The sequence below is a fragment of the Lindgomyces ingoldianus genome (genome assembly GCF_010093535.1).
Source record: "Lindgomyces ingoldianus strain ATCC 200398 unplaced genomic scaffold BDR25scaffold_1, whole genome shotgun sequence".
NCBI lineage: Eukaryota > Fungi > Ascomycota > Dothideomycetes > Pleosporales > Lindgomycetaceae > Lindgomyces > Lindgomyces ingoldianus.
The window spans coordinates 85,133-101,253 of NW_022985162.1; the positions used below are offsets into that span (position 1 = coordinate 85,133).

General features: G+C 51.0%; 6 protein-coding genes across 6 annotated transcripts; 2 read left to right on the forward strand and 4 right to left on the reverse strand.

Annotated features, from left to right (window-relative positions):
- Positions 1–443: 443 nt before the first annotated feature.
- On the reverse strand, positions 444–1,696 carry BDR25DRAFT_274471 (uncharacterized protein). Its single transcript, XM_033687408.1, has 3 exons — positions 1,632–1,696; positions 840–1,582; positions 444–780 (listed from the first exon to the last, which is right to left on the reverse strand). Exons 1-3 carry the CDS (start codon positions 1,675–1,677, stop codon positions 478–480), a joined length of 1,092 nt encoding a protein of 363 aa, XP_033554216.1. The 5' UTR covers positions 1,678–1,696; the 3' UTR covers positions 444–477.
- A 672-nt stretch (positions 1,697–2,368) lies between these two features.
- On the forward strand, positions 2,369–4,338 carry BDR25DRAFT_249300 (t-complex protein-like protein 1). The gene is made up of 3 exons (XM_033686007.1): positions 2,369–2,460; positions 2,522–2,892; positions 2,946–4,338. Exons 1-3 carry the CDS (start codon positions 2,402–2,404, stop codon positions 4,181–4,183), a joined length of 1,668 nt encoding a protein of 555 aa, XP_033554217.1. The 5' UTR covers positions 2,369–2,401; the 3' UTR covers positions 4,184–4,338.
- Positions 4,339–4,458: 120 nt separating this feature from the next.
- Positions 4,459–5,717, reverse strand: BDR25DRAFT_338262 (Isy1-like splicing factor). The gene has a single exon (XM_033693271.1). The coding sequence runs from the start codon at positions 5,477–5,479 to the stop codon at positions 4,661–4,663; it is 819 nt and encodes a 272-aa protein (XP_033554218.1). The 5' UTR covers positions 5,480–5,717; the 3' UTR covers positions 4,459–4,660.
- Positions 5,718–6,397: 680 nt separating this feature from the next.
- On the reverse strand, positions 6,398–11,708 carry BDR25DRAFT_234 (uncharacterized protein). The gene is made up of 2 exons (XM_033685461.1): positions 6,753–11,708; positions 6,398–6,694 (listed from the first exon to the last, which is right to left on the reverse strand). The coding sequence occupies exons 1-2, from the start codon at positions 11,527–11,529 to the stop codon at positions 6,567–6,569; spliced, it is 4,905 nt and encodes a 1,634-aa protein (XP_033554219.1). The 5' UTR covers positions 11,530–11,708; the 3' UTR covers positions 6,398–6,566.
- An 833-nt stretch (positions 11,709–12,541) lies between these two features.
- Positions 12,542–13,528, forward strand: BDR25DRAFT_299350 (uncharacterized protein). Its single transcript, XM_033689132.1, has one exon. The coding sequence runs from the start codon at positions 12,596–12,598 to the stop codon at positions 13,517–13,519; it is 924 nt and encodes a 307-aa protein (XP_033554220.1). The 5' UTR covers positions 12,542–12,595; the 3' UTR covers positions 13,520–13,528.
- Positions 13,529–14,228: 700 nt separating this feature from the next.
- On the reverse strand, positions 14,229–16,036 carry BDR25DRAFT_249312 (uncharacterized protein). The gene is made up of 2 exons (XM_033686008.1): positions 15,657–16,036; positions 14,229–15,601 (listed from the first exon to the last, which is right to left on the reverse strand). The coding sequence occupies exons 1-2, from the start codon at positions 16,016–16,018 to the stop codon at positions 14,452–14,454; spliced, it is 1,512 nt and encodes a 503-aa protein (XP_033554221.1). The 5' UTR covers positions 16,019–16,036; the 3' UTR covers positions 14,229–14,451.
- Between the last annotated feature and the right edge of the window lie 85 nt (positions 16,037–16,121).

Genomic DNA, 16,121 nt, shown 5'->3' on the forward strand with positions numbered 1-16,121 from the left:
TGTTCTCTAATGTGGAAAAAAATTTCAACAAAAGTCTACCAAATTTAAGGTGTATGTGAGTTCTAGGTGGTCGCTCTTCTACCGATGGTATCAGGAACATGACAATTGGAGATAAAGATTGGCCAAACCTCTGCGTTTAGTCAGTAGATGTGGATTTGGGATTCTGTATAGAGAGAGATGGGGATCGATGATGTAGGGAGGATAAGTGGGTGAAGGTGGGGATTTAGGGAGTTCCATCATTTGGTATTGAGACAGAAATTGATATCCTTTTGGCGTCCCATCTAATTCTAGCAAGACAGCCGATCAGCAATGCCCTGTTCATGATCTGTGCTATGTAATGACACACTGCATCAATAGCTTCTTGTGGATTACAAACGAGGGCAAAATCCAAGGAATGTATGGTGGAACTGAAAGTAATACTATACAGTATTTCTACATGAGCCCTAACTATTCGATAGCCCCTTGTGGATCAATCATCTACCGCTCAGCCAACATATTTTTGACGGACTGCCAGTATTTCTTTTCAACCTCTTTTTCCAACTCTTCCTTGGCGAGCCATTTGAAATCTGCAAGACCCAGTTTGTTCTCTAGGAGGTTGGCCTGCCCGGCCATGATGCGAGCCTTCATGAAGAAGGTCTTGAAGCCGAGCTCGTTGGGGTTCTTCGAGGACTTCAGAAGATCAGCCTGGATGTCATGTTGATGGTGGCCAATGGGGATGTTGCCGACGACCCAGGTGTTCATGTTTATGCCACCGGATTGGATGAGGATGCGCTCTGCTGCCTGGTAAAGTCAGTAAATCATCGCCGCTATCCCACTAGGTCCTATGATGGAGGACATACCATATGCAGGCTCTCTTTCCCAACGAGCCTATCCTGCGGAAACATCCACTGCCCTTCCCTATTCTTCACCAGCAAATACAACGTCCTCTGCAGTAGCCTGTCCAAACTCTTGACATCACCCTTCCGGTCCGCCTCCGTGATCCTCGGCATTGGCTTCGCAACTAGCTCATGGTCGACCTTCTGCGCGCTTCCGTCCGTGATGCTCTTAGTGCTAGTTTCAGCATTGCTTGCAGGGCTGTTGCCGTTCCCGCCCTCGCCCTCGCCCTCGGTTGCGGGCTGTTCCGCATCTTCCAACAATCTCTCGACTTGGTATTGAACATCGCTTTCTTGTGCACCAACGAGGAGCTCGTCATTCCACGCCTCATCTCCATAGCCTTTGTATCGTCCGATGTCTCGCGCAGGTGTCAATCGCTGCTTGATTTTCCGCTTCCATTCTATATCCGCAGGTGTTTTCTTTTTGAAGTAAAAGTACCGGGTAAATGGCAGAGCAAGTCGCTCATTGAGACGGCGTTGGTAGAGAAAGAAAGCGCTTTCGAAAGGGTGAAGATCACGGGTTATTAGCGGTGGACGGGAAAGCACGACACCAGCGTTCACGGCGTAGGAAGTCGATGGAGAAGTCGATGCTACAGGAGGAATGTGTTGGACTTTATGTGCGTTTTGATCTTCTGTTTGAGCTGCTGTTGCAGCTGTGGAATAGGTGTTGTGGGAGATGGTCTCCCTGCATGAGCGGCATATTGATGAACCTTTTCACACCAGTAAGAGCCAATTGAGAGACTGAATGAATACACATACCCGCTTTTGAAGCCAGCCGCCTCGTCGTTCGCTGTCCGGCATTCATATTCGCATGACAATCGTCGACTTGCTTGCCGGCTCGTCTCGAAAAAGTTCGGGCTCGGGAGTGGATCTGGTTAGTGCGGCACGTGATAAATGCACTGGCCACTCTGCCTAGGTAAAAGTTTCGTACAATGCCCCATTCCTTTCCCTTTCTCTACGGCATCTATTCCTTATCACCAGTAATTTCGAGCTCCACACGATATATTGGTCATTTAATGGTGCCTAAAGGAAAATAGGCAGTCTTTTCGCTAGCGGTACCTTCGTTTTATTCTAAGGTGTACGGCTAGATAGATCCTGCTTACATCTATGTCTACATACCCGTTTTGGTGGACTATACATTCTTTTAACGCAGACCTAAGGCTTTAGAGCTTGATTTCAAGCGCTGAAGTTCCCCCCTCGGCGATGCAACTATATTCATTAGCTGGTCTTCGAGCTCGCGCCGTCTGTTTTCCGTGACGGGGACTTTCTCTGGGTGTGGGACCAAGGGATCACTGTCCTGCATATAAGACTTATACGGCTTGAACAATTAGCAAGAATCATCCAATGCCAATGACTCCATATAGCCTTCTTCCTTAAAAATGATGCCTGTCCGTCTTTCTAAGTAGTTTGTGCATAGTCGGAGCTTGCTGGCCCGACGCCAAGACCTTGTATGAAATTTATCGACGCGTTCGCGAACAGCTTCAAGCCAGGCTCACCACAAACCAACAGCACCGCCACATTTACCCGCCATGTCTCTCTCAATACCCAGCGCCCCGAACGCCGGTCTCTTCAAGCAAGGCTATCAGAAGTATATGACCCTCTATTCTCCCCTTCGTCGAACTCACAAAAAGCTAACCCCACCACTACAGCTACGACGCCGAAGATGGAGCAGTTCTCCGCAACATCGACGCCTGTCGCACGATCGCACAAACAGTTCAGACCTCTCTCGGACCGTATGGCCGCAACAAGATCGTCATAAACCACCTGCAGAAAATGATATTGACTTCGGATGCCGCCACCATATTGCGGGAGCTGGAGGTTGTGCACCCCGCGGCGAAATTGCTGGTTATGGCTAGTCAACAGCAAGAGGCGGAGATGGGGGATGCGACGAACATGGTGATTGTACTGGCTGGAGAGCTGTTGAAGAAAGCCGAGGAGCTGCTGAGGATGGGGCTTAAGACAAGCGACATTGTGTTGGGCTACGAGAAGGCACAGACGGCTGCTTTAGAGATTCTAGAGGGTACGTGAACATGGCCTCGATGCCACAGCTGACTGCTAATCTTCAATTTGCAGAATTGGTGTGCGACAAAGTTGAGGACATCAGGTCACAAGAGGAGCTCAGCAAAGCCATCAGCACCGTCGTGGCCGCTAAACAATCTGGCAGCGAACAATTCCTCGCACAACTGGTTGCCGAAGCTGTTCTCGCTGTCCTGCCCAAGAATCCCGTCAACTTCAACGTCGACAACATCCGCGTGGTTAAGATCATGGGTGGTAGCCTGGAGCAGAGCAAAGTGGTCAGAGGCATGGTCTTCGCGCGAGAACCAGAAGGCCTTATCAAAACGGCAAAGAAGGCGAAGGTTGGAGTATACTCGTGCCCTATCGACATCAGCCAGACCGAGACAAAAGGGACAGTTCTCCTTCACAATGCTAAGGAGATGCTCGATTTCACAAAAGGCGAGGAGCACCAGATCGAGAACATCATCAAGGAACTCCACGACTCCGGCCTCCGCGTCGTCGTCGCTGGGTCGACCATCGGCGAGCTAGCACAGCACTACCTCAACCGCTATAATATCCTCGTCATCAAGGTCCTCTCCAAATTCGAAATCCGCCGGCTCTGTCGCGTTGTCGGTGCCACTCCTCTCGCCCGTCTCGGTGCACCCATGCCGGACGAAATGGGAACCATCGATATTGTCGAGACCCTCGAAATCGGCGGCGATCGTGTGACGGTCTTCCGGCAAGAAAATGAGCAGACCCGAACCGCAACCCTAGTCCTACGAGGTGCAACCCAAAACTACCTTGACGATGTAGAGCGCGCCATCGACGACGGTGTCAACGTCGTCAAAGCCATCACCCGCGACCCACGACTTGTCCCCGGCGCCGGCGCCGCAGAAATGCAACTCATCGAACGGATCACGAACCTCGCCGACAAAACTCCAGGACTCTCACAATACTCAATCCGGAAATACGGTGAAGCTTTTGAAGTGATTCCGCGTACCCTTGCCGAATCCGCTGGTCTCGATGCCACGGAAGTTCTCTCGCGCCTATACTCCGCGCACGCTGCGCAGAAGGGCAAGAAAGACGATGAGTGGACGGTTGGCGTGGACATCGAGAACGAGGATGGGACGGGGACGCTGGATGCCAAGGATGAAGGGATCTTGGACCTGTGGGTTACGAAGAGCTGGGCGATTAAGTTGGCAACGGAGGCGGCGAGAACGGTATTGAGTGTTGATCAGATTATCGTGGCGAGGCAGGCGGGTGGCCCAAAGATGCCAGGAAAGGCTCAGCAGGGGAATTGGGATCAGGATGATTAGATGAGGGAAGCTGTGGAGGGGGGTTTCTTAGAGAAGAATGAGATGTATGATGAAGTGAATACCATAGATGGGATCATTGAATAGGCTCTGGCACTCTAACCATGAAAGAATGCCTTCTTGACGGTAATGCACAGAGAAGGCGACCAATTGAAGACTCACAAAGGCATTGGAAACATGATTATACGTCGTTCTATTCCGGTATGTGGTGCTATTTTGCAGACTATCGCTGCCGTAAATCCTGCTCTGGACTGCATATATCCATAATGGGGTGATATGCCAAAAGACCTTTTTCTGCCGCTGTTCGACAAAGGGTATCAATCTGCCCTAGCCCAGTCCAAACCGCAATCCGCCCAATAAATGACTGCAATGAATGTCTGCCCAACTTGAATCAACTTCCACGGTCTGAGGGAAAATCTGTGTCCGTTCGGAAGCATGGTCTATGAAGAGAGCCACTGAAGATGCTGCACCAAAGACCCTTCAACCCAGCTTATCCAAAAGCTTCCTCCTCCTCCGCTCCACCAACTCCTCATTAACCTCATCCAGGCTTGGAACCTTCCACCTCACTCCATCTCCCGTATCCCCCGGAATCTCTACCCACTCTTTCTGGCCTTGCTCTCCGCCATTCTTCCTCATACGCTTCGCCCCTGCACCCGCTCCCGCACCTGTGCTAGCACTGACATCCTCAATCTCATCCCCCAACTCCATAAACTTGTCCCACGCCTCCTTCTCCTTCGCCCGCTCATACTCCAACAACGATCCATCCTCCTCATCTAGATTATATCCATAATACCTCGCATCAATCTTCCCCCTCAGCTCTCTCCTCGCCTCCCCCCCTTTCACATACACCCCCTCATCCTGAGGTCTTCCCTGCCCCTCAAACAACTCCTTCACCCCCGGCAACTCCCTTGCCCGTCCAAAATATTTATACCCCTTCCCACCCCCGGGAACCTCTTTCCCCTCCTCATCTAACACCCGTCCGCCCCTCATATAATTCGGCCCGCCAAGCGTCCTAATCTGACTCTCCCACATATGCTTTTCCCGCATGAGTTTATTGATCTCATCATTTAGATCCCGAATTTGGAAGTCCGAAAGAGCTGGGTCTTGAATTTTGGTGACTTTGCGCGAGATTTCTTTGAGCACTTGACCGCGCCATTTTTCACAGACGGGGACGGCGGTGATGGAGGTTATGAGTTTTGGGCGGCGCGTGCGGCCGACGTCGAAGATGCCGGATTCTGCTGCGACGGCGGCGCGGAAGCGGAAGAGCATAGAGTGCGCTTTTTCGGAGTTTCGCGCCATGATTGCGGTGGGGGTGTGGTGTTGATGAGGTTGCGGAAGCTGTTGCGTGAGGGATGTAGGGCTTGGATTAGGTCGACAGGCAAATTGGCGAAAACCAAGTAAATAAACAAAAAAGAAGCTGCCTGCAGTCTAAACGAAAGCAAGTTCTACCAAGATGTGAGAGTGAAGGCACGCGCGATTAAGCGAGCTGTCGTATAGTTCCCTGAAATGCAGGAAAGAAGTTATCGTTGACGCGTTGGCGAGGAAAGTTTGGTGTTTGGTTCCCGGCATGGGCGGTGTGGAGGGGCAATAAAGGCCTAACACACAATGTTTCATTGAGACTATTCCCTTTTTGGATCTGGCATCGCGTCCTGTATCAGACCTCAGGGGCAAATTTCACACATCGCATGAGCCGAAGAGTCACGAAGAAATTACGGGAGAGAAAAGGCGCAATTTAGATTTCTTTCCATTCGTGACACTACCGCCAATCTGACCTGCCAACGTACTCCGTACAGAGAGGAGGAGACCGGCATTCACTACACAATTCCAACTAAAAGACATTACAGGTCACACCGAACAAAAATTACAGAAACAGGAGAACAGAAAGCTAATACAAACGAATGACAAGAATCGAAAAACCAAGGGGGTTTTGTAGGTCGAGCCTAGCATGGTTCTTGAGAAGCTAGGAGAGGGCAAAAAAAGGAAAATGTAAGGGAAAGAAAAAAGGAGAATGAGAGGGAGAGTCGTTATGCACAAAGCAATCAGTGTCATCTCAGTATATCAGTTCCATCTCCAACCCCAATCCACTCTACACAGCTCCATCACGTAAGTGCGAAATTCCGAACGCCAAGCCCTGAGATCCAGATCCTGAAGGCTCCAATTGATCTTGGGCCTTTTCATTCGAACCCAGACTAAGAGACAAGTTCCGAACACGACTAGTGTAAGGGAAAGAGACAAAGGAGAGGAGCGCTTCAAAGGATGATATTTGCCCGCGACTAAGGAGAAAGATTGTCAGTTAGATGACGGTATGGGTATGGCTCTGCCAGACAAACAAGGAAAAAATATTCTAGGGAATTTTGTGGAAGTGAGGATATTGATGGCCTGCGCCTCAATGCGCACCATGCGATTCAGCTCGAGAATGTGACCGTGAACTCATAGAGCCGACAAGAGAAGGCCGAGATTGGAAACTGGTATGACGACCGCTCTTGTGAGTAAGGGATGCGACATCATGCTTGCCTGAAACGAATAATTAGCCTTCGTGGAAGAGTAAATATCCCGGTTAGCGCAGACTCACCATCGCAACATGCCCGCACGTTCTCCATCTCCAGGCGATCCATGTCACGCTGTCGCTGCTCCATCATCTCGCGCGTGAGGTCCTCGGCAGAGTGACTAGGTTCTGACTGTCCATAAGTCGAAGCCTCTTGCGCGCTAGCTTTGCTGTGTCTGCTTGAGAAGGAGCTTCGTATCCCTCCCGGACTTGGACGAAACACTCCACTCAGGCTGCTGAATCGCCCTGATCCTGGAGTCTGCGAAGAAGCCCGTTGTGACGTTGTTGACGGCTGTCGAAGTGTAGGAATCTGGGCATGGTGAGGAGAGGACGTCCGCCGGCTCACATGGGACGAGAGAGACGCCCTGGAGCGACCAGTCTGTCGTGACGAGCTGCGGAAGCCAGGGTTGAATTCGTTCTGGATTTCGTCGGTAGCGAACTTTTGCTCTACTTGTTCTTCCCCGGTGCGAAGAAGCAAGTAAGAGAGCGCGTTAAACCATGTCTCATGCCGCTGCCCTGTAGTTGCTGTAAATTTGACGGTTCGTCCAGGTGTTATGACAACAAGACTCTTTCGGTGAAGACCTGGAGGGTAAGGATTGTCGTCAGAAACGACTTGCACAGCCTCAATAGCTACACTCTTCGCCTTCAGCTGAGAACGACCAGCAGTCGCAGGATCTTTTTCACTCCAGTACAAGGTCCGCGTGTATGGATGGACCCAGAAGAATCGACGGTGCCGATTCTCTGACATTCCCTCTCGTCCAGCCTTCCGGGTGTATTTCCAAAGGAATTCGCCAATCATGGTCTGCGTAATTGCCTGGATCATTCGAGGATCCGTAGAAGCCGGATCAAAGCCATTCGGACCAAATGGAGCTTGGCTGGAAATATTGAAGCGCTGATCAATTTCTGAGACAAACGATGACACTGATGATCGCCGACTAATGGGGGAGGTGGCACCACTCCTACCAGCATCGCTTCGCTGATGTTGGTGTCGAGGTCGAGGCGTTGTGCCACCCATCTTTGGACTCGAAACTCCATTGCTTGTTTTCACCGTCACCGGTGTCATAGGGCGTTTCTTATATGCAGACGCTGGCATACCTGGAGGGCCCATTACCCCGGGAGTAGAAGGCGTCGAGACAGGTAGGGTTGGCGACTTGAGCGCAGCAGCAGCAATGACCTGCTTGTGATCTGGGGGAAGAGGGGGGGGAGACGTGTCACGAGACCGTATGCTTCCGGAGCTACCAGGACGTCGAGGAGCCCTACTGGGGTCACTGTACCTTCTAGGCGACGATGGTGGTGACATGCTCTTCTCTACACCAGCAGCTGCGATAGTCCCAGAATGTCGCTGGCTCCTCGTTGCTAACACTTTGTCGATCTGGTCGGCAGTCACCATCGTCTGAGTTCCCTCATCAGTCATCGGGGTAAGGGGACGTTGTTCCGGTGTTGAGAACTCCAGACCACGATCGGTCTGAACGGCATTGGAAGCAATCGGCGCCAAAGGTGAACGGCTGCTGGCCTCAGCCGTCACCTCAGACATATTCTTGCCCCAAGGAAGTACGGAATTGAAGAATCCTAGTTGCACTGCTTCTGGAGCTGCACGGTGTGCTGTGACAGGTCTCGAGGGAACATGTGGCTCCGTCTCTTGGGACACAATGTTCGATAACGACAGAATAGCGGGAGGAACACGGTGGGCAGTCGAAGGCCTACTCGGACTCGGCAAGAAAGCAGGAAGTGTTGGTGACTCCGGCTGGGTATTTTGAAGGACCATGACATCTGAGAACCTGTTTGCTGGAGGCAATATAATAGCCGGCTCAATAGGCTCCGTGTGCTGCACCGTGATTGAGGAGATTTGAGACAGAGTTCTTGCAGGAGGCTCGACTGGCTCAGTAGCTTGAGATGCGAGACCTGCCAGTTGTAACCGTGCGGGCCTGGGTGCCTCAGCCGGCTCAGTAGCTTGAGATGCGAGGCCTGCCAGTTGTAACCGTGTGGGTCTGGGTGCCCCAGCTGGCTCAGTAGCTTGAGAAGTAAGCATGGAGAATTGCGAACAAGCTGGCATGGGCGCTTCCACGGGTTCGGTATTCTGGGTTGAGAGGGAGGACATATGCAACGGCATCGGCACAGACGTTTCGTTAACTAGGACTGTCTTTGATGGCTCCAAAGGCTCCGTAGCTTGTGCAGAAACGGAGGGTATAAGTAACAGCGAATTCGAGAAGTCTTTGGGGTTGGCCAAGGGCTCCCTAGGTTCCGTCGTCTGAGCCGCAATCGACGATATGTTAAGGGATGGAGGTTCTGCCTTTTTGAGAACGGGAGAGACGGGATTTGTACCCTGCGTGGAAATTTGTGACATGTGGAGAGCAGGAAGAGGCGGTTGGCGGACAACAGGAGCCTCAGGGACCGTGTCTTGGGAAGAAAGCGATGAAATATGCATTGTTGGTGGAAGGATTTCCTTGATCATAGGGGTAACAGGCTGTGTATCCTGCATCGAAATAGATGATATGCCCATCTTCCTCGGCGTCTCAGGTTCAGTCGCCATCCCCACATGAGACACAGAAGTTGTCTTCTGCAGTGGTTGTTCGAGATCTGCAGCTTGGGCAAAAGGCGTGGGTGGCCACGGCTCTGTCATCATTCCTGAGTCAACCATCATTGCTTGAGGAACGGAAGCTAATTGCAGAGGAGACCTGTTCAAGGTAGACTTCCTCATAACCTCGGGTGATGAATCTGGGGAAAGCAGACTCGATCGACTAGGTGTTCCGTCAGCAACACTACCATCTTCGCTCTCTCCACTGAGATTGCCCAGCTCTGCGAACAAGCTCTTGCCCTGAGCAGGAGTGCTGTTATTGCTGTTGCCGACAAAACTAGCTGGAGAGTCCTTAGCAGCTGGGGGGGTATTTGTGAAAAGCTCCTCGCTAGATCGTGGCGTTGCGCGACGATAACCCCCCTGCTTAATCTTGAGCCTATATCGCGGTTGCTGAGTCTGAACCGGTGTTTTGATATCCACATTGTCGGCCTCATCCCCGGAGGTAGAAGCGGTGCTTTGGTATGAGTTGCGGTTGCCAGCAATGGAAAGTGGCGAAGGTCTACGACCGCGAATAGTGCCAGTAGAAGGACCCCCTTCAGTCTCGGTGAGTTCATCGGTGCTATCTCCGTCGAGTGTTTCCGCTCCGGTCTGGAAAGCATCTGTTTCGGTTGTGGTACCATCACGCTCATTGGCAGTCTCGAAGGCATCGGAAGTATCATTCGAAGTTTCGAACTCCTCATGGCTTGATTCAGCCGCAGAGCTAAATCCACCGGGGAAGGCTCCAGGAACATCGACCTGTCTTGACCGCCGGCTGGGTGTGCCTTCTACATCTTGCTCCTCCCATTCATCGTCGTCCACCACAATCTCCTGGCTACCAGTCCTCAGTGCGCCGAGACGGTCTGGCCGTGTGGGCTTCTTGAAAACGTCTTTTTCAATCTTTTTCCGCTTACCCGCACTACCTAGTCCGTTGATTCCATTGCGGTTCGATTCAAGTTCATCGCGAGCATCCTGCAACATTCGCTTTAGTTCAATCTTCTCGGTCTTTTCGCGATGGATGTTGTTCTTGAGCTGCTGAATCATCCGGTGGGCATGGTGAAGCGAATGTTTGAGCGTCTCAGATTCAAGCTGTCCATGTCGAGGCGTCGCTTTACTGGGAGACGGAGGTGGCGAGTGGTCGGGGGTCACAGTATTGCCATCATCATCACCGTCTTCTGGAGATGTGTCGTCTACCGATGCTTGGTCCTCTGACCGCAGTCGATAAGCAACGGCCCTTGCAAGCTCCTGGTTCTGGGACGCAAGTTCGTCAACCTTCCGTTGAAGAGCGCCCCTCTCCGTTTCTCCCATAGAGACATTGCGTCGAAGCCCTGACAGCTCGGTCTCGTGCTGCTTCGTTTTTGCAACATGCTCGTCGCTAATCTTTGCGTACAGTTGTTTCAGCTCTTCGAATTCCCTCTCCAGCATTGATTTCTCGGACTTGGAGAGACTGAGATTGTGGTTTAGACGATGCTCTCTATCGGCAGCTGCTTTGGTAGCAGCCTCGAACTCACGGACCTGGGTCTCCAGGCTCCAGTTGACATCTTTAAGTCGAGACTCACTTTCGTCGGTCGCCCGTAGTCGCTGAGACAACCCTTCTACCTCAATCTCGAGCTGCGACCTGTCCAGGTTAGCAGCCTTGAGAGCGTCATCCTTCTCGAGCAAAACGGCTTGGAGGTCCTTCAATTGGTTGAGTAGTGAAGTGGAGATCTCGGTCGCAAGGGCAATGTCGTTGATCCGATTTGGCTGCTGATTTCTCTGTTTCCGGGATGGAACGCTGACCTTCGAGGGTGAGTGATGGGCCTCACTGGAATACACTGAAGCACCAGCTGTAGTATCGGTCTCACCACTTGGCACCCGGGATTTAGGAAGAAAGGTTCGCACAGTTTCCCTGCCCACTTCATTAAACTCCTTTTCGAGCTCGGCCAGCCTCTGCCGGAGCTCTGGCCCAATCTCATTGTCCTCCTGCTGTTTCTCTACCTCCTTGAGCTTCTCCTCCAGCTCCTTCCTCTGCTGGACAAGCGCATTGCCTAGTTGGGATGTCTCTTGTAGCCGACGGGTTGTCTCCGAAAGATGGGCTTGTAGCGCCCTCTTGGCCTGCGACGGAGACCCGTTTAGGTACAAAGAGAATTGGGAGTTGTCGAAGGCGGAGTATCGGTGCCTTTGTAGGTCGTGCGAGTTCGAAATGAAGGGATCGGAGCCGTTGTGGTCCTCCACGGCGAAAGCGCCGGGAGGGGGATTTGCTGTTGTCGCCATTAGTTGTACCGGGGTGCAGTGCCTCAATATTCCATCGCCGGGGGTGGTATTTTCCTCCTCAGATCGAATAAAATCGGGGGGTTTACGAGGCCCGAAGCAGGCGGGTTATTTTCGTGAGGCGCGGAAAATGTCTCGTGAGACAGAAAGGTACCGTAGGGACGAGGATAACGGGCGAGCGAGCGTGGATGGCGACAGGAAAATATTAGAGACCAAAGCGATTGTCTGTTTTACCTGCTGTAACGACGCCGGAATGCGCGCGATTGCGAAGGCAGGCAGGACAGGACAGTTTCGGCTGAGGACGCGCAGAGAGGAGCGGCAACACCACCAAGCTAATGGCGATCACTCTAACGCGTTTCCGTTACGCAAGGGCAGCTGGATTAATGCGCATCGTCGAGACAGCGCTTAATAGAAGCAAGGAGAGAGAAACACGGAGAATCGGGACAGAGGCAAAGAGGAGAGAGTGGAACGGGTTCCACGGTTGTTGTTTTGGAAAGTGACCGTGCGCTTCCGGGTCTGAGATTCTCATCAAACGTCAACACCAGGGAACAATTGGCTCTCAGCGTCCCTCATGCAAAGCGGCTGATGATGGACAGACAGACGTAGATGGCTGTGACGTGCACTAAGACAGCCAGCCTCCACGCGCATCATTTTAAAGTTTCTACTACTATTATTGGTGCACACGGGAGACTCAACAACAACATCGAACGCACCCCCCACCACCGTGAGCAGAATTAATAATTATAGAAAAGGGGGAAATCGGAATCTTCCTTGCAGACAAGTCGCACTCTCGGCATTCCGGCTCTTCGCTCCTCGCTGGTGATGTACAACATCATGCTCTGACGTGCATGCTTGGTTTCCCTTGTTTGTTTGAAGGACGTGTCATCGTTGTTGTGGGAGAGTCTCGATTAGGACGTGACAGCTCGTCGGCGCTATAATCACGTGATAGGAATCCGGGGACGATTTCTCAGCCACAGCTTGGCGAGAACTTTCCACGATTTTGGGCAACCTGGAACTGGCTCTTAACCTTCAATTTCTCCCGCTCCTCCACTACTTCTGTACTCATACAATGGACGGCCCAGTCGTATCTTTCAAGAAGCGTGCTCCGAAGGGCGTCGTGCGGAAAGCTGCCCCGCCACCACCGTCAGGTTCAGAGTCCTCGTCAGGCTCAGAATCAGAAGGTGAGAATGGCCGCCTGGTCAAGAGGAGGAAGACTCACGGCAATGTCCTGAAGGCATCTACGGCAGATCAAAAGTCGGCGTCAACCTTCGAAGGCACTACACAGTACGATGCAGACCGCTCCGCGAAGATCGAAGCGAGCAACGACGCCACCAAGCAATCCAACTGGTACGATGAAGATGCCAAAGATGCACTGAGCGCGAAGAACCTACTCGGAACCACACGATCAAAGCCGGAATCCTTCATACAAAAGAGTGCCAATGCCCCGAATCGACAGGTCGGCCCTATGAAAGCTCCCACAAATATTCGAACAATCACAATAACGGACTATGCACCGGATGTGTGTAAGGACTACAAACAGACGGGCTTCTGCGGATACGGCGACGGCTGTAAATTCTTGCATGCCCGCGAAGACTATGCAGCAGGGTGGAAGTTAGACAGAGATTGGGAAATATCCGGCAAAGGCCAGAAGCCTGGCGGAACAATTGTCGCGTCTGCAAAACGGGCAACGGAAGAAAAAGACGAGGAAGGCTTTGACATCGACCTACTAGAGAAGATTCCTTTTGCTTGCATTATATGCAAGAAACCTTACAAGACTCCGGTTATCACAAAGTGTGGGCATTACTTCTGCGAAGCCTGTGCTTTGAAGCGGTACCGAAAAGACCCTACTTGCGCGGCTTGTTCGGCAAACACTAATGGCATCTTCAACAATGCAAGAAATCTCCAGAAACTGTTAGATAGGAAACAGAGGTGGGAGGATAAGAAGCAAAATGCCAAAGAAGAAGCCGGCGAAAATGACGAAGCGCCGAATTAGATTGGCTTGTCACAGCTGTATTTTAGGATATTTGATCTCATCCTGACTATATGAACTAGTCATATATAGTGGGTTAACATGCTAAGTGCTTGTATTAACTACATAGCAACACACTCAGTGTCCACATGCAGCCTGATTCTCAGTTGGTGCTGAATGACGCTTTATTTACTTTCCCTGTGCTGCTTCGAGACGATTTTTGTGTATGTGCATTATTTTTGTTGCTGGCATACTTATATACAGTAATAAAGTTGAAAACAAACCCTATATCTATGTCGTATGGGTGGAGTCCACGTCACGGGACTGCGCGATGCCTCTATTGCATAGGTACGTGTTTACGACATTCGATGACCGAACTCCACCTACGCATCTCCTCCAGCACAACTCCCTCGCTCACTCAGTTGATATTTAACTCTGCTGATTCATGAAATGGCGCCTTGAAACATTGTCAAAAGAGGTGGTATGTAAGGCTCAGATAACCTAGCTAGTAGCCACTGAAAGCGTCTTTTCGTTCAGAACAGTTATAATTATATTTAGCAGTAAATTTATAACTCATAATAAACTATAACTCTCTCTGAATAGCAGAGAGGGAATTATTTAGCCTCTTCTTGATGAACCTCCATCTAGACCTAGAAGGGTAGATTTGATCGAGAGCCTATATGAGTTTTCTCTTAGAGACATCCTAACAACTAGCCTTCCAATCAAGAACTGTCCACAGGTCCTGATCGCCTGTAGGTAGCCCACCAGTTAACGCTGAGGGCTCGAGCAGACCAATATCAGAGTACTGGTTCTGGTGGTACCTGACCGGGAACAAATGCAAGCTGGAGGGTTTTCATGCATGTTACCATCGCTTCCAGGGAGTAATTGAAGTACCCCAAGCGATGAAGGAGTTTCTCGGTTTCAGAAAGGTCGGGGATACCCAAGACTTACTCAAACTAAGCCTTTGGTTCTCCTAGGCTTACCCAAGTAACATTTTTTTGCCAAATACAATCCGTGAGCTGACAAACAGTGACGTGATGGTAAATCTCGTCGTCAGTTCCGACCGCATATATGGCAGCTTTTCCGTCAAATAGTGTCACAACCGGTGCGCTATTGAAGGTCCCGTTCAACGAATCCCACTGTTTCATCCAGGTATTCGTTCCACTCGAAGTCCAGTACTGGTTCACAAGATTTCCGCTCGAATCCAACCCAAAGATGTCTACCCGGTTGGTGGACGAGACTAGCACTGCCACATCACTGGTGAAATTTCCGCCCAGAGCCTCCCAATCGTTCCATTCAGGGTTCTGATTGCCGTTGTAGAACTTATGATGGAGAGCATTACTGCCGTCAAGCGCCCAAATATTGAGCAGCTTTTCTGCTCGACTAGTCAAGACAGGCGTATGGAACCACCCGTCCCCAACTTGCCACCATGTCCCCCATCCATTAGTACTCCAAGCGTTCATCAGTATCTTGTGTCGACCAATCCCAATCATGTCAATCCGATCTTTCCCCCATGACACTACTGAAGGAGTTTCGTCAAAGTAAGCATTTTCAAATGTTCCCCAGTTAGGATCCCATCTCCATCCCTCACCACCACCCCAAGCTTTGTGTGTCATATTGCCACCTGAAGCAGCAGGTTCAATGCCGAAGAGGTCGTATCTGTTTTCTCCCCATGAAGATATGGCAGGTAGTTTGACAAATGATCCGCCTAGCGATGTCCAGCTGGCATCCCAGGCTGGATTTCGCGTGCCATTATATGCGATAGTCCACATACTACCATCCAAACCCACTGCAAAAACATCAATACGATCTGTACCCCACGAAAATGCGGTAGGTGGACTTGTGAAGAGGCCGTCGCTGAGCTTCGACCAGTTGGCATCCCACGTATCACCGTTGCCAGATTTGTAGTAGATACGTTTATCCTGACCAAACCCGAAAACAAACATTCTTTTATTTGAGCTGCTAGACCATGCCACGGCCGAGAGAGTGCGCTGACAGAAGGTTGATTTGCATACGCTAGCGCTAGACGGAGTAGAAGTTGGCTGAGAACTTTGTGTTCGACTTGCGCTCGCAATGGAGGATGAAGGTGCTTGGGTCTGTAATGAACTAACGCAAATAACCTTAGCAACATATTGAACTTAGATAAATCAATTGCCCTCACATTGCTTCACCCCCAGTTTTATGTTTTCTTGTCCCTCCAACAGCCCCACCTACGACTGCACCTACAAGTACAAGAAATAGGACTGAAAATCCGATAATCCATTTGCGCCTCGGGGGTCTCCCTTTTGCGATAGCCGAAGTTTCGTTTGCTGCAACAGCATATGTCGAATTGTCGAAATACTGTTGTTGAATATCTTTCGCCGAAGGATGAGGATGATAGTAAGCATCCTGAGAGGTTTGAGCTTGGACCGCGGGAGGGGGATTGTCAGGACTATGTTGAGTTTCGGCGACCTCTAGGCCATGGCTCCAAGCAACTTCTGGGTACGATTCATATGCTGTTTCAACAGCAGGTTGACCTTGCATTTTTACGTCGGAAATTCCTCATGTACGGAGAGTAGAGAATCCAGTTCGAAGTACAGGATGTGTTGCTGTCTTTACTTGCAAGGCTGCCAAGCCTAGTTGGATT

Coding starts and splice junctions, on each gene's coding strand:
- BDR25DRAFT_299350 (XM_033689132.1), top strand. CDS start 12,596: ATGGACGGCCCAGTCGTATCTTTCAAGAAGCGTGCTCCGAAGGGCGTC.
- BDR25DRAFT_249300 (XM_033686007.1), top strand. CDS start 2,402: ATGTCTCTCTCAATACCCAGCGCCCCGAACGCCGGTCTCTTCAAGCAA. Junction 2,461..2,521: donor TTCAAGCAAGGCTATCAGAA/GTATATGACCCT, acceptor CCACCACTACAG/CTACGACGCCGAAGATGGAG. Junction 2,893..2,945: donor TGCTTTAGAGATTCTAGAGG/GTACGTGAACAT, acceptor TTCAATTTGCAG/AATTGGTGTGCGACAAAGTT.
- BDR25DRAFT_234 (XM_033685461.1), bottom strand. CDS start 11,529: ATGGCGACAACAGCAAATCCCCCTCCCGGCGCTTTCGCCGTGGAGGAC. Junction 6,695..6,752: donor CGTGCGGGCATGTTGCGATG/GTGAGTCTGCGC, acceptor TATTCGTTTCAG/GCAAGCATGATGTCGCATCC.
- BDR25DRAFT_338262 (XM_033693271.1), bottom strand. CDS start 5,479: ATGGCGCGAAACTCCGAAAAAGCGCACTCTATGCTCTTCCGCTTCCGC.
- BDR25DRAFT_249312 (XM_033686008.1), bottom strand. CDS start 16,018: ATGCAAGGTCAACCTGCTGTTGAAACAGCATATGAATCGTACCCAGAA. Junction 15,602..15,656: donor AAAACTGGGGGTGAAGCAAT/GTGAGGGCAATT, acceptor TATTTGCGTTAG/TTCATTACAGACCCAAGCAC.
- BDR25DRAFT_274471 (XM_033687408.1), bottom strand. CDS start 1,677: ATGAATGCCGGACAGCGAACGACGAGGCGGCTGGCTTCAAAAGCGG. Junction 1,583..1,631: donor GCGGCTGGCTTCAAAAGCGG/GTATGTGTATTC, acceptor TGGTGTGAAAAG/GTTCATCAATATGCCGCTCA. Junction 781..839: donor GGAAAGAGAGCCTGCATATG/GTATGTCCTCCA, acceptor TGACTTTACCAG/GCAGCAGAGCGCATCCTCAT.